The sequence below is a fragment of the Pleurodeles waltl genome, chromosome 6 (assembly GCF_031143425.1).
Source record: "Pleurodeles waltl isolate 20211129_DDA chromosome 6, aPleWal1.hap1.20221129, whole genome shotgun sequence".
Taxonomy (NCBI): Eukaryota; Metazoa; Chordata; class Amphibia; order Caudata; family Salamandridae; genus Pleurodeles; species Pleurodeles waltl.
In genome coordinates this window covers 104,752,100-104,780,053 of record NC_090445.1, presented here as the reverse complement: position 1 = coordinate 104,780,053, position 27,954 = coordinate 104,752,100, and the positions used below count along the sequence as shown (strand labels likewise).

The 27,954-nt window shown below is 45.5% G+C and overlaps 1 protein-coding gene across 3 annotated transcripts in view; it reads right to left on the bottom strand.

Annotated features, from left to right (window-relative positions):
- FBXL20 (F-box and leucine rich repeat protein 20) overlaps positions 1-27,954 on the bottom strand; it is a 391,966-nt gene that overhangs the window by 218,500 nt on the left and 145,512 nt on the right. For all 3 annotated transcript variants that reach the window (XM_069237456.1, XM_069237458.1, XM_069237457.1), the window contains exons 3-4: positions 6,294-6,348; positions 5,041-5,115 (exon numbers count right to left, since the gene is read on the bottom strand). In XM_069237456.1, coding sequence (XP_069093557.1) covers positions 5,041-5,115; positions 6,294-6,348 — 130 coding nt within the window. The remainder of the gene's footprint in view (positions 1-5,040; positions 5,116-6,293; positions 6,349-27,954) is intronic.

Below are 27,954 nucleotides of genomic sequence, written 5' to 3'. Positions count from 1 at the left end.
ATCCACCCCACCCTAATTCAATCCACCCCAATCTACCCCAGCCCTATTACTCCAATCCAAACCACCCACCCCAATTTAATTTTATACACCCCACTCAAATCCACCCCAATCCCATCCACCTCACCCCATTTCAACCCACCCCACTTCAATCAACACTGTGCCACTGAACTCTACTCAACTATACAACACTCTACTCCACTCTACAACATTCAAACAAATCCACTCTACTCCCCCACTTCATTCTGACACTCCACACCACTACATTTTAGCCATGCTGAACAGGCACCACTGGTGTACAACATGGCAAAACACATTGCCAATTGTTCTTGTACAGGGAGATCTATTGGCTTTGCTAATGATTGCTTTTAAAAGTGATAGTTTTAAAATGTGAATTTACAAACATTCACTCGTCCTCTCCCCCACCCCGCCACCCTGACAACGTCAATAATGAAATAAGATGCAAGTCAGTTCTTATGCACTCTTTGGGCTCGGTTCCTAATATACATAAACAATTTTATAGTTTACTGAATCAAACACGGGAGAACGTTTTGTAAAATGCACATCCTAAAGTAATGTGTTCGGACATCCTTTTTTACGTGATAATGAAGAAAAAGGAGAGAACGTGAACTAAAACAATTGCCTAGGATCACACAATTTGGTGAAGTGGGGGAGCTGGGATTAAGCCCATGTTTTCTGGTTTCACACTGTGCAACTCCGCCACTAGATATATCCGCTTTGCTTCCCCTACACTCACCGGCGCCGCTCCCTCGAATACCCTCTCCTGACCTCCACCCTGTTGGCATCGATGGAGCCCTCGGTCACATCACAGACACAACTTTTAGGCCAGTAGGAAAATGTTTGTGAGTACCCTAGAAGCAGAGTATTGCCTCAGGCTCATTAAAAAACACAGTAAAATACAAAGAGCCCTGAGTTCTGGGAGAGCACGACCATCCTTGGGGAGAAGGCAAAGATCAAGCAGGCAGTCTACTGATTCAGGAGCTCCCCACCCCCCACCTCACGGCAGGGGCAAAATATAAATACCTGATGATTCGTACCAGTTAACAACATTGGAAAATTAAAACTAGCGTTTATTGATGAGGAAGAAGCATGTTATCTGCTATAGTAGCAGGCCCAGGGCAGGCTGCAATGTAGGCCTCCTCACATAAGCAGAGTTTAGGGCAGTGCACATTCACCTTACACGACCAGAAGACACTCAGAGCACACACTTCTCCCTAGATACCGAAGCAGCAGCACAGTAGCCGGGCATCCCCTGGTCAAACACTGGCCGTGCAAGGATCCCCGAAAGAGCAGCATCTGTGCCCTTTGCACACACTACGCAAAGCAGCAGTGAGGGAGTGCCTTCACAGATGGAACCAGTGCAACAGCGGCAGTGCAGCGTTCCCCAATGCACATCCTTTCCCATCCCAGTCTTATCTTTACTCACAATAGGCACAGTCCAGACAGATGTAGCACAGTCTTTCCTAAGACACAGAAAAAATGTAGATGCAACAGAACGGGTTTCTCACAGAAGAGGTACAGCACATGAAGCAGCAGTGCCATCTAATCACATTCACAGACAATGTACTCCACAGGCAGTGTTGGAACAAGATTATCCCCTGGATGGAATACAGACATGTATCCCTGCCCCGACTGCCTGATTACACATGTAAGCGGACTTATTGTGGCCCTGCCATCACTCTCATGTATCTTGTGCGCAAAGAAGTATGAGAGTTCCACAACCTCTCCTGTTACCTGGAAGGCTGCACAAAATGTGCCATTCTGGTAGACAGAGTACTACTCTCTCTGCCCAGGGATTAGCCCAGAAAGTGATGGTAGCAGTATACTATGACTTGTGATGTCATAGTTCCAGACACTTCAATCTGTGCCACTGACAGCGTGGCCTACTGGCCCCTACCATGTGAATTTCTGCTGTTACCTTGGGCTGACATCTTGTGTGTATGTCAACTGTGTGTGCCTGTGCATACACAGTATGCACACAGAACAAAAGGTAGTAGGACTCTGTGTGTGTATGAGTCAGAGTAATAAAGCCAGTAGAATCCATTTTGGATGCCTTTGGTTTAGCATCACAGGATGAGGATCACCACTGCAGAGAGTGAAAGGGGGGTACGGTCTGCATTCCAGGGGCTGGCGGTGGAGATCCAGACACAGAAGTGAGAGGGGTGGAAACAGGGATACTGTTCCATGAGGACAAGGGGCCGCTGGTTAGTTCTTCTGGACCGTCGTCTTAAGGTTGATTTTAAGGATAAGGGGTGGGAGAGCAGTTTCTGGAGGGAAAGGTAAGGAAGTTTCGAGCTCAGGCCCCTACTTTTGCCTGTCCCGGATTAATGCTTCAGAGAGACTGATGACAGTCCGGTGCAGAAACCTCACACCTCGTTGTGCCATGCTGTGGGTGCAGTGTTTCCAGTGATGAGGAGCATCACTTTACACAAAGCAGTCTGAGAAGGACACCTAAAAGAGAACCATTCCAAAACGGTTCTGAAGGTTCAGACAGTGGATCCACAGCCCCCCATCTAGTAAATATGCAACAACAACAAAAAAAAGAGGGACGTAAACAAACCACTTTATTTCAGTTCCAAGGTCTTTGTGACTAAGGAAAGGAATGCTTCGCAGTGTGCTCAAAGGAAGTTGAGTGACCAGGGCTGGTATCTGCCTGGTAACTAGCCTCCCAGAGTTGAGGGGACATGAACTGAGGTCTGCACTTTCTGTTGGATGATACTGACGGTCCGTCGAGTGTGTAAAGCCTGCCTACAGACAGGGGGAAGGCATTTGTAGTGCCTTGCAGGAGGATTGACTGTCTAGGAGAAGCTCAACACGTTTCTAGTCTGAGCAACACCTAGAGAAAGCAGATGGTCTCAGAGGGGGCAGCCAGGATTGAGGAGGGTCTCCAGGTCTCTCTGTGGTTCCTTCCGAGAACCCCAAACGACTACACACATCAGCTTGAGGCAGGCTGCTCCTTCCGTGCCATGTATGTGTAACAGCCTGGATCAGCGCTACAGCTGCCTGCTGTTTGATGGCCTACGGTAGGCTGTATTGACCAGTGTCCTGTGTAAGGGCTGCAACAGCCTGCCATGTGCGTCAGCTAGGGGTGGGCTGCGTCTACACTACTATGTGTATCGATCCACGTCTGGCTACAACTGCCTGTGATGGTATTGGTTCAGGTCTGGCACCACTTGCCTTGCTGCGCGTGCGCGTCTGCCCAGAAGCAGGATACAGCTGGGGAGGGCAGACACACGGCAGCATCAAGCACCATCAGACAGCCCAGGAGGGCCGGGCCGAGTGAGGACACAAGCTGCGCGACCGCTGCTGAGGCCATCTGTGGAAGGACTGAGCTGCTACAAACATGCAGAGGCGAGTGCTCGTACTAAAGACAAGAGTGAACACTGAACAGGTTGCACAATTAACTTGTTTGGGGGGGCGGGTGGGATCGGCAACTGAGCCTTATTCGTGTTTCTTCCAAAGCTTGCTGGGGGCAATCATAGCTAGGGGCAGCTGGTGGGAGAAAGCACGGACGGGATGGATGTAGTGTCCACAAGGGAGCCTTGATCAGGTCTATCATCCTTTATTGGCAAATTAACTGTGCACTATTTCATACTGCTGTGTAATTAAAAAGACAAGTACCTCCCCAAGTTCACAAAGTCACATTAGGATGGACCATGACACACCGGCAGCAAACAACCTCCGTGGCTGAGCACCAGTCTGCGCTGTGGTCTCCGAAAGGGTTCAGGCCAGCAACAGTTGTACTTCGGACCAGAGCACAGCCTGCGTCAGTGTGCGACACACGCGCAAGGTACACACAGTCAGCTGCGACACACGCGCAAGGTACACACAGTCAGCTGCGACACACGGGCAAGGTACACACAGTCAGCTGCGACACACGCGCAAGGTACACACAGTCAGCTGCGACACACGGGCAAGGTACACACAGTCAGCTGCGACACACGCGCAAGGTACACACAGTCAGCTGCGACACACGGGCAAGGTACACACAGTCAGCTGCGGGGCACGGTACACAGTCAGCTGCGGGGCACGGTACACAGTCAGCTGCGACACACGGGCACGGTACACACAGTCAGCTGCGACACACGGGCAAGGTACACACAGTCAGCTGCGGGGCACGGTACACAGTCAGCTGCGGGGCACGGTACACAGTCAGCTGCGACACACGGGCACGGTACACACAGTCAGCTGCGACACACGGGCAAGGTACACACAGTCAGCTGCGACACACGGGCAAGGTACACACAGTCAGCTGCGACACACGGGCAAGGTACACACAGTCAGCTGCGGGGCACGGTACACAGTCAGCTGCGACACACGGGCACGGTACACACAGTCAGCTGCGACACACGGGCAAGGTACACACAGTCAGCTGCGACACACGCGCAAGGTACACACAGTCAGCTGCGACACACGCGCAAGGTACACAGTCAGCTGCGACACACGGGCACGGTACACAGTCAGCTGCGACACACGCGCAAGGTACACAGTCAGCTGCGACACACGGGCACGGTACACAGTCAGCTGCGACACACGGGCACGGTACACAGTCAGCTGCGACACACGCGCAAGGTACCCACAGTCAGCTGCGACACCCGTGCAAGGTACACACAGTCAGCTGCGACACCCGTGCAAGGTACACACAGTCAGCTGCGACACCCGCGCAAGGTACACACAGTCAGCTGCGACACACGCGCAAGGTACACACAGTCAGCAACAGCAGTGTAAGCCTAGTTTGTGTCCTCAACACATGAAGCAGTGCCCTTTTCTGACACAGAGGACAGTTATAATAGGGTAGCAGCCAGGCAGAAGCCCTCCACATGCAAAACAGCAGCAGCAAATCAAGCTTAATTTTCACACTCAGAAAAGACCAGTGCACATTGGCAGAAGCTTTCATTACACATGTAGATCAGGGCCAGTATAGGGAGTGACAATGTATCATAAATAGACAAAAGACGCTAGAGAGTGGCAGACTGAACATGCCCTCACTTCCCAATGAAGAAAAAACTTTAGGGCTCCTACCTCAATGTCCCGTTGGAAATCGAACAAATCAATTCTCTGCCAGTTGCTGCCATCGAGGGCAAGGACGTTCCAGGCCTTTAGAGAAAAGAGAAAGGGGAGATTAGCTGGGGACAACCGGTCACCACAATGACACTGGCAGCTGAGCTTCCACTGAACCCCTAAAGAGCTACCCCCAATGTCCCTCCTGCTGCCAGAGGGTTTCTTCATGTATTCTCCGGTAGTTTCCGTACTCCACATTCGCTGACTGAGAACAAACTATCTGGGTCCGAAGCACATCTTTTAGGGTAAAGGGGACAAGACAGCAGGACAGCCAGCTCCAGCAGCCATACAGAACACACGCTGCAGTCCTCTAAGAGGCCATCACGTCCTGTAGGTTAGGGCAATGTTACTGCACAATACCTTTGGCTCTCTAAGGGCACATAGTACATTTCAGGACAGAGGGATTATAATGAAGACAGGTTCTCATTTTGTAATAGGTTCTAATTATGCACTGAAGGTTAAGGTATCATCACACCAAACATAAGCTTCCCCTCTGTTAGAAGTCACCATATTCAGCATCATACTGAGCATAAACTCCAAGTCTTCAAGGGGTCATCGCAGATTACCGGCTGAAGGCTCCAAAGAGAACACAAGCTGCTCCTTGTCAAGGACTTGAGGCTGCAAAGTTTCCTTCCCGATTACCCGAAGAAAAAGGGACTCCCCGAGAAGCTACAGTGCAACCCTGCACTCAATATGTACATTACAGAGAAAACCAAAAAAGGACATTTCAATACACTCGCTGTACTCCCAGATCAGAATTAATTTTTCTGCCCTAATCACTTTAAGACGTTTCTCCAATAACTAATCATGCACTTTCAAATATTCACACTAGATTCCAACAAGTTGATCCATTACATTCTTGTCATTATCAAAAAGCCGCTCAAGTGCAAACATTTCAGAGATCAAAGCCTATTAGTGGGAGATCCCTTGATTTATACTTTTCAAGAATCACATTTTGGCAAATAACGTTCTTCGTTCTATCTTGTGCCGGGGCATGGAATACCCAAAGCATCAATTACAAACTAGACTCAAAAGAATGCATCTAATGAATAAATCTGCAAGTAGTTAGTGGAGATTTGGAGACACCTCAGCCAAAGCTCCTGAATACCCAGGGCTGGGTAGGATCAACGTTTTAATCACATTCCGTCCTTACCGCACCCAAAAAACAAAGTCTGAAATGCCATCTGTAGTCCCCAACCTGTCCTGTGCCTTACCCGAGACACCTGGGCACAGCGGCAGAGCGTTACGACATCCAGGAATGAGAATATCCTGTAAAGGAAAAAAAGAGAACATACATAGGTAACTATACTGCAGGCAGCACAACTGATTACATTTAAAAACATTATAGCAAAATTATACGTATCTATGCTGCAAGATGAATGTAAAGCAGCATGGTCAGGAAGCAATGCTGGCAGCACATATGGTTAAATCAACATTTCTCCTTATTCCAGCTCAAAGAACCAAGTGTGCCAGTGGAAAATAAATTCATACCCCACACTGACCCAAGGATCACCAGTGCACGAGGAGGACAGGAAGGGAGCAGTATGAAAGGAACGCAACCCCTGGCATCCATTTACCACGAGTATAGGGGGCAGCCAATACAGCGTGGCATTAAAGCATCCCCTATCCAACAGCAGACTCCTCTGAGAGTCTTGGGGAGGGAGCTAGGGTAGGGAGACAGACTAGAGCACTGCTACAGTGCAATGAAGACAGACTTCGTGATTTCTGCTTAAGGTGGTGCAGTCTACTCGACTTCTATTAACAGGTAAACACCTGGCAAAAAGGAAGGGAGAGGTGTCATGAGGTTTGTCGTTATACTATATTCACACTTGTTTTTGCCTATTTTAGCTTTGGTCTGATGCTTGTGACCCTTCACTAAGTCACTTACTATTTTATTCCTTTTATTATTTTAACGAGGCATCATTTTAGTGGTGATGTTTTATTATTTTTATCTATTGTCCTTCTTTGCAGAATTTTGTTATTCATTGCTTTGCACGACATTTCATTCCGTGCTACCGTCAAGGCTACGTATGATAGGTTCCCAGATTTTGCCAGCTCAGAGAGTACAGTGTCTTCCTTACACAGAAAGGGATGCGTTATCACATCAGGGTAGTTCCTAGAATAACACAATGTTTATTATAAAAAAATCAGGCTGCCTCAGTATCCTTAGAAGGGACATTCCAGTCAGATCGCCATCTTATGCTGCCCATTGCCTTTGCAGTTTCAGCAGAAACTTGGCGCTCTTCCTCTTCTGTCAGGGAGGAGGACTTTCAGCAGACTAACCAAACTCTCCGTTACCTACAACACAGGTATGGGGCTTGTGCTAAACTCCCGGGACTAGATGGGCTGTGATTAGGACTATCACTGCTACTTGTTCTCATGTAGGAATTCTAGTAGGTAGTGTGTTGAGGAATATTGGTAATACTACTGTGACAAACATGATGCGACTGTTTGTTTCACTTTCTTGGTCACCATTGTAATAGTGTCTGGTTTCAACATCCTTATAACCACAATTCATGCCTTCTTACGTAGGATGCATTTGGTTCAATAAATACTGTTCAAACAAGATATGCTTCTGCTCGTCATTACGTGTATGGGACTTGTATAACCGAGAGAACGGGGTTTTCAACACTTTCTCCCCTAGAGGTCTAGGAGTGTCATGCGATGGGATGCCACAGATCACTTTTACCTATGGTATCTGTGAGGGACGGCTAAGTAGCCGAAAGGGTACTTCCGACAGCAGTCACACGGTTTGGGATCGCACTCAATCCCCATGCTCGGTTGTGCTGCACCCAAAACTCAGCAGTCTCGTTATTTTAGTGAGAGTCTCATGACATGGCACCACCAACATTGGTTAGGCACTGATTTTGTGGATCTCCCAAGTATCTCTGTCTTACTATGTGTATTGACATCACCCTAATTACCATATATACAGAGACATCCTTGGTATTAGGGACATCCTCAACAGTGAAGCAGGTAAGTACATAGTTTTGGCTGCAGGTTCTTCAAGCTTGAACCTTTTAAAAGGATTCTCCCCACTTAGTGTTTCTGTCTCTGAACAAGGTATTACATTTGTTATAATGACAGACCACAAAAGGGTCGCAATTGCAGGTGATATGAGACTCCCCCTCACAATGCACTTTTTGCAACATGACTTCACAGAGAAGGGGGAAGAAGTAAAGTTTGAGGTTGAGGTACCTTCAGCTTACAGAACTGACATTTTTTATTCGTGGGTCACCTTTCCAGCAGAAAATCGGAAAACACATACATTTCATCATTACAATGCAGCAAACGCACCTGCAGTATACAGACCATATGCATATTTAGAAACACCTGTTTCTTATCAAGAACACCAGAATTGGCTTTATGGTGCCATACCACAAGTCCAACAGAACGTTAGACTACATCCATTAAGAAAGGACGGACCAACATAGCAAGAGTTGTCCACATTTAGACCACACTCACAGATAGATACGATGGCTGTGGCAGAAATACGCCACTTACACACTAATTTAGCAGATAAATATCAACGCTTAATTCACCTCGTAATGCAGATGTTAAAAACTGCCCCAGCGGAACCACATTTGGCAACAGCAGGGATCAACCCCACAACAGTGCACTCAATAATGGGTAAAGTACCCTCTAAACGTGACAAACTTCCATTTTGGGTAGCAAAGAAAATCAGCACTTTGGAAGCAGTGTGTCCTCATAATGGACCCCAAGATAAACACTGAATCCTCACAATGTGCTTGCCGTTTGGAATGGCTCCCTCAGTAGACAAGTGCACAACATGGGGGTAGTATTTGTTGCTCTCTGTACTACTGCACACAGTACACCAACACTTGCAAATTTACAAGAAGTGTTGAAACAAATTCAAGATGAGTACGGGGCTGCCGCGGCTCTCGATTTGGAGATGCAATTCAAAGGCAATTTTGCCATAGTGTTCTCAATAATTTAAAGCAACCTTAAAGGAGAAGCAGTTACTCTGGCAGTACACTAGCGGCTCCGGGATGTTCCGGGACAGGATCATGGATGTGAGCTGCCAAAGATGATTGCCGAGACCTTTAGTAGTACAGGTCGGGATAGTCTGGGGGCAAGACCTAGTAAATCCCAACCACAAGGTAAAACCAATAAGGATTCTACCATGCAAGCGGCTGAGGGTTCTAAGAAACTCTGGCATTAACAAAAACAAAATAAAGCCGGGATAATCTGGGGGCAAGACCTAGTAAATCCCAACTACACGGTAAAACCAATAAGGATTCTACCATGCAAGCGGCTGAGGGTTCGAAGAAACTCTGGCATAAACAAAAACAAAATAAAGCCAATGTTAAACAACGAGGGAAATCTCCGCGGGCGGAGACCTCTAAAAATCACTATAATCTTAGAAATAGAGAAAATTTGAAAACTCCTGATAGATACCAATATATTGATACATGCCAATCTTATTCCTTCCAGGACTCACCGGACAAACGAAGTGAGAAACGTGGGTGTTCGGAACAATGAAATGAGTACGTGAAACCAAGAATCGATTCACAACGCTGGGCTGAAACTTACATAAAAAAGGAAGAGAAACCTCCCCAACAGATAGCACTGTTTAAAAGGAAAAAGGTGGCAGCTATTTTGGCCAAAATGCCACGTATGTTGAGGGCTTTAATAAAGAATAGAATGTGGGCAATGACTCTTCTAGACAGCACGGCAGAGGTCACAATAGTTCGCCGGAATCAAGAGCTTCTGGGTGTGACAGCAACTAACGACTATTTAGAAGTCGAAAGTGCAGACACGCATGCCTCTCCCCTGACAGAATTTACGAATTGAAATCGCAACTCAAAGACGACAGAGCGCACAATTAAACTAATATTCTGCAAAAAATTGACACCGTGCTATGATATCCTACTGGCAGAAAATGATTGGCCACCAGAATTTGACCCCGATCTTCTGTTTGGGGAGGAAGTTTATGCTTTCTTTCTCACCTCTCGTTACTTGAGAATTAGGAGAAGCCTACGCTGTAGATTAGGCTTTGGCACAACCTCCGCGCTGCATTGCAACTATGTAGTTTGGGATAGGGATTCCCCTACCACATAATACAGGCAAGATCTACTCCATTACCACAACCACAATATACAATTACACATGAAGTTAAATTGACTGTGAGAGAAATACTCACACAACTTGAGTACCATCGTGTGACAGAACCCTATGTGTCTCCTATCAATAACCCTTTATTCCCTGTACCAAAGCCAGACCATTCATACAGCAGTCTTAGATTACAGACATTTAAACAGTCATGCATACACATTTGCAATACATAATGCTCATACCATCTAACAATAATTTAGTGCGCAAAAAGTACAAAATTATCATGGATATTTCTAATGAGTTCTTCTGCCAAAATATAGTTTCTAAAAGCATGAATTTGACAGCCTTCAGCGCATTAGGCTCGCAAAGGAAATTTTCACAACTCCCATTAGGGTATAAGAACAGTCCTGGGTTGTCTTCAGCATGTTTAACTTCTATATTGCACGGCACTGGCTCTGAGGCATTGTCCTATGTCGATGATATTTACTTGACGGACGATGACCTGGTCCAATACCTAACAAGGATGGACAGTATAGTGGTTGGTTTTGCAGAATTTGGCTACAAATTCAATTTCAAGAAAACAAAAATTGCCTTCCTCTGTGTCCTGCTTTTGGATACGAGTTATCAGATGAAGGAGAGAGCCTAGCACCGCACTTCTTAGAAAAGTGTGCGCAATTACAACCACCAAACACAATATAAAAGCTGCAATCATTATTGGGCTTTTTAAATTTTGGCAGAATTTATATTCTAGATTATGCATGGCGCGTAAAACCACTGTACGATCGGACTCGTACAGATTTCACAAGTAAATTCTGGACAGTGGAACATACACGCATTCTCAGAGCTTTACAACAAGACATGCTGGAGGCAAAACACTTAAACACACAGAACAATAAAACAAATTTGGTCATCAGAGTAATTGTTGGTGCCATCGGGTTCACCTATGTAACATTCAATGAAGATGCCACTGTCCCAATAGCATACAAATCAAACTTATATTTCATGGCTGAACAACGCTTTGCTCCCACTGAAAAGATTTTAAGTGCTGTTCAGATGGCTGTCATCAAAGAGAGACCTTTGGCCCAGGAGAAACGTACTGTGGTCGTGACCCTGATACCAGCTCTTGAAGCTGTTACCAAAGTCAGCGTTCCAAATGAAAAAGCATTACGCCCACGTTGGATACAATGAGCCACCTCTCTGACAGCCACTGATGTCGACTATGTTTTTGACCCTAAATTACAGACACAAAAGCTCCTCCAATAAGAACTAGAACACACAATGCCTGCTAACATTTTGTCACTTGACCAATATCAGATGATCATTTACACTGATGGTTCAGCCCATCCAGCAGTAGGCACAAAACACCAATACTCTGCTGCCTGCACAGCAGCAAGTGGTGTAATGAAGGATGGCCAGTTCCACGCTCACAACACATATACACAGACCCTAGGGGACTGCACTGCACAACTGGCTAAGCTTAAGGCTGTCCTGATGGCACTCATAGTGTGTGATTTGTATTACTGTGTCCAGTACATCAATGAAAACCTACATTACTGGCAACAGAATGGATTCAGAAACTCAAAAGAGAAAACCATTAAACACAGGCTCCTGTGTGTGTGTGTGTGTGTGTGTGTTGGGAGGAATGGGGTTTGGGGGGGGGGGGGGGGGGGCAGAGGGTAGCAAATCCAAAAGAGACGCTATCAAATACCTATGTTGTACAGACCATGCTTTTGTCAGCATACCAGGGTGTGGGTAATCCCCAACCAAGACCAAAGACAAGAATGAATTAAAGCAGCACATGAGGGGGTTGCATCTCCCCATGCAGGTGTAGCGGCTCCCATTTCAATACTGCAAAAACATTATTGGTGGCCGGGTCTATACAAACAGACCAGACAGTATGTCCTTTGCAGTGACAACTGCCAACAAATAAGAGGATCCACCGCAAAACGCCCACTGCAGAACCCCCTCCTAATTTCCAACAAACCTTTACAGTGTGTAAACCTGGACCATTACGTTCCCTTAACACGATAGTGCATAAATCGTTGTGGATTCTTGCTCTAGATTCCTATGGGTATAGCCACAACAATCAGCTGATGCTCGAACTGTTTTTGAAGACTTGCAAGATTTCATCAGTACATATGCAGTTGCGGCGTTCCAGCTGGACTAGGGCCCTGCCTTCGCCTCAAGGGCATTCAGGGACTCCAGGGCTACGATGGGGGTCCAACTCCATTTCTCGTCACCCTGTCATCCAGAGGGAAACTCAATAGTGGACCGGAAAAACTGTTACTTAAAGCAGTCCTTAACAGCAAAAGTACCAGTTACGGGCCGTAGTTGGCTTAAGCACTTGTATGTAGTCCAGACAGCACCGAATAATCTGCTCAGAAGGTCGCTGGGAGGGTATATCCCATATGAGGTCCGGTTTGGGTTACCTATGTATGTCCCAGATCTTCATGGCCCTGACACTGTAGCAGCAGACACACCTTTTGACATAAATGAATGTGTCAATGTCTTGCAGCAATTAAAAAAGTTCTGTGATGAAAATTCATCTGCATGTACAGCCACTTTGGCAATGAGGGACACACCAAAAACAGCAACAGCCTGGATTCCAAAAGTTGGGGATCTGGTGTGTGAAAAAATCACTGTGAAGAAAGAATTTGCCCAATCATATAGAGCACTAGTTCCAGTCCTGGGAATACACAGTATCAGAACAGTCATACTACCACCGCTGTCCGGTTCCAGAGAAAACTGCTTTGTATACATTGACAATTTCAAGTTACACCATGTGGCCAGCCCTACACAGTATAGACCATGAGGAATCCTGAGCAGTTCCCCCGACCCCTATCACCTTCAGCCAGGATGTAAATCTACAAGATTTAAGCAACATCGATGAGCCTGCGGAGGGTCGAAAACGATCTCTCTCACTAGTACTTATCTCAATAACATCAACAAGTAATGTCAAGAGTTCCATGTAATTTTTCTCCAATTCCACACAAACGGATGGAATCATCTACTATGAACCACCAAGAGATACATCTATCGGCTCTGTTTCACCAGCACTGGCTCCAGTTTTTGCACAGAATGCTTCTGGATATTTTTCGGACATCAACAACTCATTTTTAAAACTTTTCAGCACCTTTTGCTAAACTTGTATCAAGATCACGTAAGCAAGTCAATTGGCTTAAACCTAACGATTTGATCCGCCCATGGAATTATCTGTGGATATTGCTAACCTTGCTTGCCTTCCTTCTTTGGATGGGTATCATCATGGTTTTCTTTTTATTGATACATGGTCACTATATTCCTGAATGTTCTGCTGTCGAAATCCTGGAGGAGGTATTAAAACCTTACCTGTCTTCTCATAAGGTCCAAAGAGACTTGTCCCTAGTGAACATTTCAGCTATTACGATTCCTGATGGTATTGTCTGGAATAAAGTACCTTTTAATATGTACGGGCCCACAGAAGTGATTCAAACTCCATATATGTTTAAAGTTTCAATTAATGATGTAATAACACTAGGGATTGTTTCTGGTGATTGGGATGTGAAAACAGTTGATTCTATGCTTTATGAGCTTGACTATAATACTGTATTTGAAAGTAAAGATGTTCACCAAAGAACTGCCAACTATGGTGAAATGTTCTGTTACCATCATTACGGACATCACTTTATACATATAGTTAGCGCCTCTAGAACTGTTTTTTAACAGGAACACTGTCCAACTCCACCGATTGGGAGCTCTAAAACTTATTTAGAAAAGTTTGCATATTTTACTATCATATTATTATAAGTTTTCTCCTATGAAGTTACAGAGTATCATGTTAACTGACACCAAATTGATTTACTCGCATTCATTTGTTTCCCAGTTGGCTATTAAAGGCCACAAATATTGGTTGAAGCCCACAGACTTTGAGTGTATGGGGAAGAAGAAATTGCCAAATACAGGGGTGGGAATCTTTCTTTAGAGCATGCCTCATTCCATTACAAATTATTTTTTAAAATAAAACAGTGCAACAAACAAGTTGTTTAGGCTTAGCAAAAATTAAGGAAATTAATCTGTCCAGTATCCCGTCCCCAGCAAAATTTGATGAATGGCAAAAGATTTTAAATGTCCCTGAAAAAAATGATCAATGAGTGGGTCCAGAATGGAACATTTAATTCAACACTTTCAGGTCCAAACGGGTGGTAATTGTGGCCCGTTGACACAAATGGTTGTCACTCATTTTTTGTTTATTCTGCAGGGGGTTTTAGTACAAGTAGACCTGACCCTTGTTACATGCCTCATGAACACTCCGGTATTGCTACCACTTACAGCGTGGGGAAATTCTGCCAACAATGATTGAAAACATCCACACTAGCAGCTGTCAAAGAACATCTTAGTCTCCTATCTGAAAACACAGATTTACAGGATTTTTTGTTAGGGCCCCATAAGTGATGCACCATATGCCTCCTGTATGCAATATATAATGACATTTGAAAATCATCACAAATGGAAGCTGCTGCCCGGTTAAGGCAAATATACCAGGAAAATATCTGGAAAGCTCTACCTGTTGTAGATAATGGTATGAACACTTTGTCCAACCGTATTTACACCTCAAATAACATTGTTTTTTCTGCAATAGACATCATGCAATCTGATAAGTCTTTCTTACAACATGGACAGAGCCGACTTCGGTCCATTATGTAGTTAGGTTGAACGTTACAGGTTCTGAAAAGTGGTCGCGGACCCTGGCAGTATATCAGCTCGCGTGACCTGTTTGCAGCATTTCATATAATGCGGCAACAGCAAAAGAAAGAAGCTACTTATGTAATGTTAAACATCGAGAAGTTAGAAAAGTGGCCTTTTACTGTGGCGGAAATACCATCTGCGGTTTGGTTAATACACAGGGTTATCAATTTGCCCATTTCAACACTACAATTCACCTCGTGTTTAACATTCTCGTAGGCAGATAAAAAAAATTAGGAGACAGTTACATCCTTGAGGTGTGGAAGCTGCCTTTCAAGCACAAATAGTTCAATGGAATGAGTGAGGTCTTTCTTAGCAGCAGCAAATGCAAGACTTCTGTAAGCCATTCAATGATTTGTAAACAGCTGTCTTTTCCTGGAGCATGCAATGCTTCAGCTACAAACTCAGCCTGTTATCCGAAGGGAGTTCATTTCCCTTTGATTCACCCTGCTTTCCGGGTGCTATCAACGACACCTATGTCCTCCTGAATGGGGAGAACTGTTATGAATGTGAGCCAGAATTGCCTATACCGTTTAGGTCTCCCAAATTGTGAATTGTTGCTGTAACGTCATTTTCCTCCAGAACGCAAGAGATAAAAGTTCCAGAAAGGTGGCCTCACATTGCAACTTCACATGTAAATTTTGACAAGCTAAGCGGACTGAAAGCTCTTTTCTTCCAAAAACACGTGGCGCTGACTTCTGTCCGCGAGAACTATGATTTTCCAGTGGCAAGGTCATCAGCGCAGATACAGTCCCTATTAAATACAAATTTTCCTAAACATTTTGGCGAATTGATTGGTCGCATATTTAATGCTTCTAACACCGCAGGGATTGAACACTTCTTTAAGGCTGCTGGTTCTAGGTTTGTCAGCACCTTTCAAACTATATTTGGCATCATACCTTCAGCCATACACTCCATATTTTTGAGTGTTTTGGGGATTTCCTGTGACTTTGGCTTTGATTGATTGTATATTGCTGCTGCTAATTTTTCTTCGCAACGGCTGCCCCATCACAACAAGAAGGACTGATGGCGCTTCCACCTGCCTAACTGTGTAGTGACCGCATGATGTAGTATTTCGGAGCACCATTCCTGGAAAAACTGGAGTCCCACTGGTCTTTGTCATTCAGACCGGTTGTGAACTGTGTGCAGCCCGTTTTTCATTGCCAATGGTGCCAATTCTAACATGGACAGGAAGTCTGTCTTGTTATACAGCATGCACCTTCTTTGAACACTGATCTGTTGGTTCTTGATGAGGGCTCATCACAATAGTGCACACTGAGCTTTCAATTGCTTTGAGAAGCTTCCTATGAGCCGACATTTGTGGATCAAGTGGCTCAAGATGCTATTGCACCTGGCATTTCACAGGATGCTACCACTTTGGCCGGACTACTGGCTGAAGCAGAAAAACATGACTGCTCCCTCGCCTTCTTTCTGACCGGACTGGTTAACTTGTCATCTGCTGAAGTGGAGTCCTCCCTCAATTCATTTATATTTGATGACATGGAGATTTTCTTTTTTTTTAACAGGTCTATAATTGTCAATTATCTTATATTTGGCTTTCCGTTTATGATGGCTTTTCTGCATTAATTCCATAGTTTTAATTGTCCTTTTACATGATTTGGTTTGCTCTTAGTAAGCCTGGCTTGTCAGAGTAGACATTTTTATCTCCATTCATGCATATTGTAGGAAGTTGGCTCTGTATGTGCTATTTCAAAGTAAGGAATAGCATGCACAGAGTCCAAGGGTTCCCCTTAGAGGTAAAATAGTGGTAAAAATAGATAATACTAATGCTCTATTTTGTGGTAGTGTGGTCGAGCAGTAGGCTTATCCAAGGAGTAGTGTTAAGCATTTGTTGCACATACACATAGACAATAAATGAGGTACACACACTCAGAGACAAATCCAGCCAATAGGTTTTGTTATAGAAAAATATCTTTTCTTAGTTTATTTTAAGAACCACAGGTTCAAATTTAACATGTAATATCTTGTTTGAAAGGTATTGCAGGTAAGTACATTAGGAACTTTGAATCATTTCAATTGCATGTATACTTTTCAAGTTATTCACACATAGCTATTTCAAAAGTGGACAGTGCAATTTTCACAGTTCCTGGGGGAGGTAAGTTTTTGTTAGTTTTACCAGGTAAGTACGACACTTACAGGGTTCAGTTCTTGGTCCAAGGTAGCCCACCGTTGGGGGTTCAGAGCAACCCCAAAGTTACCACACCAGCAGCTCAGGGCCGGTCAGGTGCAGAGTTCAAAGTGGTGCCCAAAACGCATAGGCTATAATGGAGAGAAGGGGGTGCCCCGGTTCCGGTCTGCTTGCAGGTAAGTACCCGCGTCTTCGGAGGGCAGACCAGGGGGGTTTTGTAGGGCACCGGGGGGGACACAAGCCCACACAGAAATTTCACCCTCAGCGGCGCGGGGGCGGCCGGGTGCAGTGTTAGAACAAGCGTCGGGTTCGCAATGTAAGTCAATGAGAGATCAAGGGATCTCTTCAGCGCTGCAGGCAGGCAAGGGGGGCTTCCTCGGGGAAACCTCCACTTGGGCAAGGGAGAGGGACTCCTGGGGGTCACTTCTGCAGTGAAAGTCCGGTCCTTCAGGTCCTGGGGGCTGCGGGTGCAGGGTCTTTTCCAAGCGTCGGGACTTGGGTTTCAGAGAGTCGCGGTCAGGGGAAGCCTCGGGATTCCCTCTGCAGGCGGCGCTGTGGGGGCTCAGGGGGGACAGGTTTTGGTACTCACAGTCGTAGAGTAGTCCGGGGGTCCTCCCTAAGGTGTTGGTTCTCCACCAGCCGAGTCGGGGTCGCCGGGTGCAGTGTTGCAAGTCTCACGCTTCTTGCGGGGAGTTGCAGGGTTCTTTAAAGCTGCTTCTTGAAACAAAGTTGCAGTCTTTTTGGAGCAGGTCCGCTGTCCTCGGGAGTTTCTTGTCGTCGTCGAAGCAGGGCAGTCCTCAGAGGATTCAGAGGTCGCTGGTCCCTTTGGAAGGCGTCGCTGGAGCAGAGTTCTTTGGAAGGCAGGAGACAGGCCGGTGAGTTTCTGGAGCCAAGGCAGTTGTTGTCTTCTGGTCTTCCTCTGCAGGGGTTTTCAGCTAGGCAGTCCTTCTTCTTATTGTTGCAGGAATCTGATTTTCTAGGGTTCAGGGTAGCCCTTAAATACTAAATTTAAGGGCGTGTTTAGGTCTGGGGGGTTAGTAGCCAATGGCTACTAGCCCTGAGGGTGGGTACACCCTCTTTGTGCCTCCTCCCAAGGGGAGGGGGTCACAATCCTAACCCTATTGGGGGAATCCTCCATCTGCAAGATGGAGGATTTCTAAAAGTTAGAGTCACCTCAGCTCAGGACACCTTAGGGGCTGTCCTGACTGGCCAGTGACTCCTCCTTGTTGCTTTCTTTGTTCCCTCCAGCCTTGCCGCCAAAAGTGGGGGCCGTGGCCGAAGGGGGCGGGCAACTCCACTAAGCTGGAGTGCCCTGCTGGGCTGTGACAAAGGGGTGAGCCTTTGAGGCTCACCGCCAGGTGTTACAGCTCCTGCCTGGGGGAGGTGTTAGCATCTCCACCCAGTGCAGGCTTTGTTACTGGCCTCAGAGTGACAAAGGCACTCTCCCCATGGGGCCAGCAACATGTCTCTAGTGTGGCAGGCTGCTGGAACTAGTCAGCCTACACAGACAGTCGGTTAAGTTTCAGGGGGCACCTCTAAGGTGCCCTCTGGGGTGTATTTTGCAATAAAATGTACACTGGCATCAGTGTGCATTTATTGTGCTGAGAAGTTTGATACCAAACTTCCCAGTTTTCAGTGTAGCCATTATGGTGCTGTGGAGTTCGTGTTTGACAAACTCCCAGACCATATACTCTTATGGCTACCCTGCACTTACAATGTCCAAGGTTTTGTTTAGACATTGTAGGGGTACCATGCTCATGCACTGGTACCCTCACCTATGGTATAGTGCACCCTGCCTTAGGGCTGTAAGGCCTTCTAGAGGGGTGTCTTACCTATACTGCATAGGCAGTGAGAGGCTGGCATGGCACCCTGAGGGGAGTGCCATGTCGACTTACTCGTTTTGTTCTCACTAGCACACACAAGCTGGCAAGCAGTGTGTCTGTGCTGAGTGAGAGGTCTCCAGGGTGGCATAAGACATGCGGCAGCCCTTAGAGACCTTCCTTGGCATCAGGGCCCTTGGTACTAGAAGTACCAGTTACAAGGGACTTATCTGGATGCCAGGGTCTGCCAATTGTGGATACAAAAGTACAGGTTAGGGAAAGAACACTGGTGCTGGGGCCTGGTTAGCAGGCCTCAGCACACTTTCAATTGTAAACATAGCATCAGCAAAGGCAAAAAGTCAGGGGGCAACCATGCTAAGGAGGCATTTCCTTACACATATGTTTAGCATGTTTTTGCACAGTTTGCAGCAACATTAACGGTAGGATTTTAGACCACATAACACTCCTGAACCGGCAATGGGGAGGGTGTCATCAGGTTACTTGTTAGATACATATTCAGACTTATTTTTGCTATTTTAGCTTAGGTCGGAGGCTTGTGACCCTTCACAAAGTCACTTGGCATTTTATTCCTTTTATTATTTTAGCGAAGCATCATTTTAGAGGTGATGTTTTATTATTCTTATCTATTGTCCTTCTCTGCAGAATTTTGTTATTCATTGCTTTGCACGACATTTCATTCTGTGCTCTCAGGTTTTGCCGGCTCAGAGTACAGTGTCTTCCTTATACAGAAAGGGACATGTCACATCACGGCAGTTACTAGGATAACACAAAATGTATTATGTAATGGCAGGCTGCCTTAGTAGCCTTAAAGGGGCATTCCAGTCAGATCACCATCTTATGCTCCCCGTCGCCTTTGCAGTTTCAGCAGAAACTTGGCACTTCCTTATCTGTTGTGGAGGAGGACTTTCAGCAGACTAACTGACCTCTCCTTTACCTACAACACAGGTATGGGGCTCATGCTTCTTTCCCAGGATTACCACTTGCTCTCATGTAAGGAATTCTAGTAGTATGTGTAGGAATATTGGTAATACTATTGTGAAAAATTTGGTGGGACTGTTTCGATGTTTCCTATCATGGTCACCGTTGTAATAGTGTCTGGTTTCATCATCCTTATAAATGTACTTCATGCCTTTTTTACGTGAGACGCACTTGCTTCAATAAATCCTATTGATCCACAATATGCTTCTGCTTCTCAGTACATGTATGAGACTTTTGTAACTTAGAGAACAGGGCATGATCTGTTTCTACCAGGACTTCCCCGAGGGGTCTAAGAGTGTCATGCAATGGGCTGCCACAAATCACTTTTACCTATGGTATCTGTGATGTGCTGCTAGCTAGCCGAAAGGGGTGGGCCGACAACTGCCACACGGTTTGGATCAGACTCGGTCCCCAAGGCTTGGTGGTGCTGCCATCCAAAACTCAGCACTCTTGTTATTTTAGCGAGAGTCTCACGACAGAGGCAGAGGTTAGGTGGAGGGAGTGGGTACAGTGGGGTGTTATCTTTTCAGAGTCTAGTAATGTGTGGCTTGACAGCAAAGTTGTCTGCCAGATGACCTGTTACCAATATTGATACCTTATAAAGAGTGGACTTTGGCTCCACCCAGAAGAGTGTTACTTTCTCATGTCATACCACTGAATACTTGGCCTATCGTTCAGCCTTTCAAAATTACTTCTATTGGAATGAAGAGGAACTATTTTCCATCTGAAAAGCACACTCAAACATCACGTTATTTTTCACATTTATCTTCTATTGTTTATTCTATACAGAAAACATGTTTTTTTCTCTATTATGTTCCTCAGAATTGGCAAAGGCATTGGGGCAAAATCCATATCATTTGTGCACGGAAGATATGTAAACAGGATTTATGTTGGAACGTTAAAGTCAGACCTGCTGGCTTTGCCAGTGCTTGTTTTGCACTATATCTTGTGCTGCTGAAGCACACACACCACTAGGTCAACCACCATAACCAAACCTACAGCAGCCTCTGCTTTTCCAGAAGAAATACCCACAAATAGCTGTCACTGCAGCATATCCTGACCTATAGCACACACCACTATTTCAGTACTGTAAACCACTCAATTTACTCAATACACTTTAATCCTGACTGCATCACTCATTCTGGCACGGCAGACAAGACAAATCATTGCCAGTGCACCTCAATCCCGAAGAGCAGCGGCCCCTTCGACCCCCCTGCACAGCTCCAGAGACCGCTTCATGGATGCATCTGAATCATTCCCTGCAGTTACCCTCATTTTTTGCAGCCCTGCCACTGACACCATGCTGACAATGCGCCATTTCTCTCTACTGCACAGCCTCTCTGCTTCCCCACTGGAACCCACACTCATTCTCATCCAAGTACCTCAATCCTGAAATTCAAAGCACTTTGTTATTTTGGTAAGAAGAGTCAGACACAGCTCTTTAGATGTACCGCAGTCGTGAGAGACCCGGCGAGACAGTTTGTCAACGCACCACATTCATGAAATGAAACATGCCCTGCACATACTCCTCGGCGGCCTCGAAAGATTGCTCAGTCAATGCACCTCGGTCCTGACCTGCAGCTGCACCCCTGACTATTCCAGCACTGGGACAGGCAGCTTTCCGTCAGCACAATCCAATCTCCACCTGCAGGATTGTCCAGGGTAATCGGATCTAAAGGCTAATCTATTCATTAACCTTGCAAGCTGTCGTAGGCGCCTCTTACTGCACTCCAAAGCAGCTGGGCCCTGGTTGTTAAGCAGCACCGCACATTTACAGAGATTGAAGGCACATATATATGGGACAATCGGGACCCTGGAAAGCCTGAGTCAGTTGTAAAGCGAGAACCAGCTGCCAGCCGAGGCCTTTCAACCCACACACAATGAAATAGGGTTAACCCACGAGTTCATTCACTTTAACAGTAAAGTTTAGTCCTCGTTCCATTGCTTAACTAGTTCAAAAGGTTTTCAGTCAGTAATGGAAACCTGCGACACCCTTCATAGTTCTGCCACTCATCAGAGCGGGGTTTCGGGTCTCATCGTGATGGTGATTAAAATAAAAAAATAAAAAATGCCTGCAAGGAATTGTCAGATGCAATTTAATATCCATCTCACCACTTGCTGGGTTACTGGCAGCAATATTCATTTAAGCATAGCTTCGAGTTCATTCGAACCCTATCAAAAGTAAAGGTCACATGAAGCTCAGCAATGATAAGGACCAGCAACCCCAAACACGACAACATCAACCTGGACGGATTCAAAGACACTATCGCTTGCTCTTGTGGCCACGACTCGCCCAGTCTGCCCCCTACTGGTGTTAGATGTTCTGAGAAGACCAGACAGCAGCTCGAGGTTTGGGCACTGCCTCTAGTGGTTTATTTTGTCTCCCTAGGCTTCTTCCATGAAAGAACTGCCTTACTTGCCTGTGCTGCTGCCCTTGTGTTGTGCTTTGCAAACCCGAAATATAACTGGGAATTTCCTTCCATTTTCCGTCCATTTCCTTATTGTGTTATGCGCTTTTTTTTGTTCTAATTTTTCTAGGGCGTGTCCAGTGAAATGGCAAAAGGACTCCACCGGAGAAAGGCATATAAATTGTGCTTGATCCACTTCTGCTTAGAAACTAGAGATTCTCAGCCCTGCATGCCTGGTTAATAGTGTGCTGGTAGAAATCCGATTCCTTGATGTCTAAACTGAATCAAGGGAGGGTTTAAGACGTGCAATTGCAATACTGTCTGGCCCTTGAATTCCACTCTTTGCACTCCTTGTGTATTCCTTTGGGAGGGCATAAGCGGTATTGTCCAATTACTAACGGTAATATCTACTAAGCAAGGCATTAGGATTATTTTTCATTGCACCTCCCACTCTTTCAACCATTTGTCTTCCTCCATCTTGCCGCGTCTGTCTTTGGCGCATGGTGGGTCTACAAAGGATCGGTTATGTAGCATCTTACCGAGCCTGGGAGTATGCAAATAAATGCGCCACACACATAGCTCTGTAACAGACGTCTTTCTTCTTTAACATACTTTCACTCTCTGCGCACACTGCATTATAACTTTCATAACCATACTTTAACACCTCCCACCAGATTATGTAATACCTGTCTTGAGTCCACCCAGTACTGTGCAGGTCCTAGCACACATGATATCAAAGACACTACATTGTCCCCTTTGTTAAATAACAAATAAATGCACGATCATTATGTATAGATGACATAGGCTGAGATGTGTGATCTGGACATTTAGGTGGGGTCGCCTTGCTTGTGATCTCGAAAGCTAACGAACATTGAGTTAAGTGTTTAAAATGTGACGAGTCCCATGTGATGGATTTTCCAGGACGATGGCCTTCACCATGTGTCCTTTGCACGTCACAACCCTCAAAGGGTCGACAGCAAACAGAGTGTCGGTTTTCCACATCTATTTGACCAGTACCCAGTTCCCCTTTCTCAAAGACTGTGTTCTTTGGCGCTGATCAACATATGTTTTCATTTTGCACTTTTGAGAAGTATCTGTAACACAAACTTTATCGGCATTCATCTCTCGGTCTGATGTCAATTTTGGTAGCTTGGTTCTGATGGCTCTCTCAAATAGCAGGGTGGCAGGGCTCTCACCAGTTGTGAAGTGAGGAGCTGATTAATAGGCACATAGGGATGGGCACAGGGCTTGGATTAGATTGATTCCCTCCTTCGACGCTCGTTGAATTACCCTCTTGAGGGTACCCATAACTTATTCAACGACACTATTGGCTTGGGCCAGAGAGGGGTTTAATCTTTTGATGCTCAACATTGAGTCAACCAAGAAACTCCTTTAAATTCTTTGTTATTGAAAGGTGGGCCATTAACAGAATTGAAAATAGCAGAGGATGGCCCACTCTACAAATATGCCATCAAGCCGCTCAATGACTATCATGGCTGTCAACGGTAAGTCTTCCATCAAAGGAAAACACAAGTATTCATCAAAGACTACCATAAGATGATGTCCATTTTCTAGAGACCCAAAGAAATGAACCGCAGCTCTCTCCCAGGCATGCGCAGGAAGGTCAGACATTATCAAGGGATGCTGCGTCACCTTGGGAGGTAAACGGTTACAAAGATAGCATGCTTTTAGCTCTCTCTGAACTCATTCATCTAGTTGAGGGAACCACGCTTTGTCTCCATAGGGCTATTTTGGTGGCTACAATGCCACCATGTCCTTCATGGGCTACTCAATTATTTACTGTCTCAGGCTCTCAAGTATGACAATTCTTGAACCTCTAAAAATGATACCCTCTAGGGTGATGGCTAGCTCATCCTGTACTTTTTATATTTTTTGGAATTTAACATTATCAGTAGAAGGTTGACTACTTGCATTCCAAGATAATGTTGTAATGACGTCTTTGCGGATGAGCATGTCTTTATCTCCATGACTCGCAGCAATAATCAGTCAAATATATAGGGCTGCTGGCGTGCTAGACCTCAAAATGTAGTTGATACTCTTCATGACTTTGTAAGTCGAACTGTGACGATATAGCCGTCCTCGTGAAAAGTAATCTGCTGGGATTTGTTTTTCTTTCGCTTGTGTACAATCACACTTTCATACTCTTGCAGAATCAACCTCCACCTCTCGATTGGGGGGGGGGGGGGGGGGGGTGAGGGGCATATTAGCTTTTGGGTTTCCACAGATCGTGAGCAACGCCTGGTGGTCTGTGATGACAGTGAAAAAGTTTCCATATAAAAACACATGATAATGTTCACAGGCCCACGCTATAGCCAGACTCTCCTTCTCTGACAGAGTAGGCGCATTCTGTTCCATGCAGTCTTCTACCGGCATAAGTCACAATGTGTGCCTGGGCATTCGGATGGCCATTGTGTTGAGCAAGGATTGCCCCCCAGCCCCACCAGGTTCGCATTTACTTTAATCTCAGTATGTAACTTGGGGTCAAAATAGGCCATTATTTCTTTGAAACTGTGATCACATTTTGGAGACCACTAGAATGGGAAATTCTGCTTTGTTAAGTCTCTCAATGGAGCACTCACTGTAGAAAAGCCATTAATGTACCTTGAGCAATAGCTGTTCATGCCTAAAACGAATCATAGCATGGTTACATTTTGTGAGGGAGCAGGTAGATGACAGTGCTTGCACCTTATCCGGGTCAGGACCCATTTCCCCATAGGAGAATATGTGCCCAAAGAATTTAAGTTTATTTTTGTGAAACTCACACTTTGCCGCATTCAGTGTGAGACCTGCATCAGCAAGTAATTGGCATACTTGTGTAGCAGTCTTGTCATGCTCCTTTTGTGTTGCCCCCAATACCAGTATGTCATCATTGTAATTCAAAGCATGCATGAATAATTTGGTGAATAACATCCTGAAATATCTTTGCAGCCAAAGATACAGCAAAAAACATTCTTTTGTATTGGAACAAACCAACGCGAGTCAAAAAGTAGTAATACACCAGCTTGAGTTGATGGCACCCTTTGTTCAGGTCAAGACCGGGGAAGATTTGGCTATGTCATGCTTCAACATTGTTTCTAGTTCTTTCTCAACGACTGCTTGTAAGTGAAAAGCAACTCTGCAGTGTCATTGGGCAACAAGGCGAATGTCCTCTTTATTATGAAGTTGCACTTTCATCTTTTTTGAGTCTTCCTAAAACATTAAATAGCTATTGGAACTGACTCACAATATTAGTCTGAGCATGAATGTTGTAGTTGAGAGATATCAGTCTCATGTCAGCAGCAGTGGCAAAGCTAAGTAAACATGCACTAGATGAAGTTCTCTGAAGGACATGAAATGGTGCTAGCACCGACATTGTTTTTTATACAAGGTGGCTGTAAAGGGCCCTTGATTTTGTAAACTTAGAGAAGCAGCCCAGCTGTATACCCTTTGTGTTTGACAAAGTGGCGCTGGGGACAGGCTGTTGAACTTTTCTATGGGCATGATGTTAATCGACGCACCACTATCTATAGTATAGGTTGTTCCGTAGTCGATATCAACGGTCATCCGTCTTCTTCGCTAGTGCTTGACATTGAATATGATGATGATTGATTAGGCTTGGCTTCTACTTGTCATAACTAATGTTACCTTTTGGTCTTGAGGGCGTGGCAAGAATGCTTCTGGAAACCTTCTAGCATCCATCTTCTCTTCTCGCTGTGGTGTATGTGGTTTCTCTTTCCTTTTACTAACTGTTATGAAGTAGTTTTCTTTCCCGCAGCCTTTGCATGTCTTCCCTGTGGCTAGACATCTACTTTCATGGGGAAATGGAAATCCACATCAGAAGCATAACTTTTTCTTCTTCTGAGACGTCGACTTGGGCGCATCTATGTTGTGCTTCTCATGATCATTGCTGATTCATTTCGCGCTTATCCCGCTTGCATATCCGAACTTGACGATCTTCTCATTCCTCTGACATTGCACCCATTAGCATTTTCTCTAAACTGAGTGGCTCGCTCCACACATCTTTGGAAGGAATCTGAAAGGCAGCCATCAATAACTCTTAGGCGCATAGATTATTCATCATTAAAGTTACAGAACTTAGTGTTTGAGAAGCGCATCAAGTCTTTCAACAGATTCATCCACTGCTTCACTACCTTGTTGTCGTGCTTGGCTGAAGATGTAGTTCTTGTAGTCAACATTTGACACTGGATTGAACTTGGCATCCAATGCTTCTTTTATCTATTGATATGATGTTGCACCCACTTGTGAGAATTTCTTCAGCACTTCCTTCACTCCATCACCGGCAAGGTTTTCCAAATATTTGATGATTTTCTTATCGCCGTCTTCTACTAACGCATCTGTGAAGTCATCAAAACATTTCAATCCATGCAGTTCACCTTGCACCAATGTTCTGTTTCTGTGCTTTATTAAACGTAGTTGGTGGCTTTAGGAATGTAGCTGCATCATAATTTGCACTCCCTTCTGTCGCAAGTGAGAGCATGCGCTGTTCAGGCAGCGTTCTTCTTGCAAACCAGGAGTGTCAACCGCTTCATGCAACACCCTGCTGCTTGGGTCTGGTAGCCTTGTCTGATTTTCAAGGTAGAATAGCACTTCACTCATATGTGCCAGTAAGTAAGTTTCTATTTTCATACTTGGTCTTCACTGCCTTTAGCGTTTGATTCGTACTGATAATGGCTCCGTGTTATGGCACAGCGGAGTATCTCTTCTTTCAGTATTTCCAACGTGTTTCAGCAGGCTTTTCAAACGTGCTCCTCTGCAGGGCCTTCAACTTCTTCAATGGCTCTCTGTAAGGAAATGCCTCCTTGGCATGGTTACCCCCTGACTTTTTGCCTTTGCTGATGCCAAGTTATGATTTGAAAGTGTGCTGGGACCCTGCTAACAAGGCCCCAGCACCAGTGTTCTTTCCCTAAACTTTACCTTTGTCTCCACAATTGGCACAACCCTGGCACACAGGTAAGTCCCTTGTAACTGGTACCTCTGGTACCAAGGGCCTTGATGCCAGGGAAGGTCTCTAAGGGCTGCAGCATGTCTTATGCCACCCTGGAGACCCCTCACTCAGCGCATACACAATGCTTGCCAGCTTGTGTGTGCTGGTGGGGAGAAAATGACTAAGTCGACATGGCACTCCCCTCAGAGTGCCATGCCAACCTCACACTGCCTATGGTATAGATAAGTCACCCCTCTAGCAGGCCTTACAGCCCTAAGGCAGGGTGCACTATACCACAGGTGAGGGCACAGGTGCATGAGCACTATGCCCCTGCAGTGTCTAAGCAAAACCTTAGACATTGTAAGTGCAGGGTAGCCATAAGAGTACATGGTCTGGGAGTTTGTCAGACACGAACTCCATAGCACCATAATGGCTACACTGAAATCTGGGAAGTTTGCTATCAAACTTCTCAGCACCATAAATGCACACTGATGCCAGTGTACACTTTATTGTGAAATACACCCAGAGGGTATCTTAGAGATGCCCCCTGAAAACATACCCAACTTCCAGTGTGGGCTGACTAGTTTTTGCCAGCCTGCCACACACCAGACATTTTGCTGGCCACATGGGGAGAGTGCCCTTGTCACTCTGTGGCAAGGAACAAAGCCTGTACTGGGTGGAGGTGCTTCTCACCTCCCCCTGCAGGAACTGTAACACCTGCCGGTGAGCCTCAAAGGCTCACCCCCTTTGTTACAG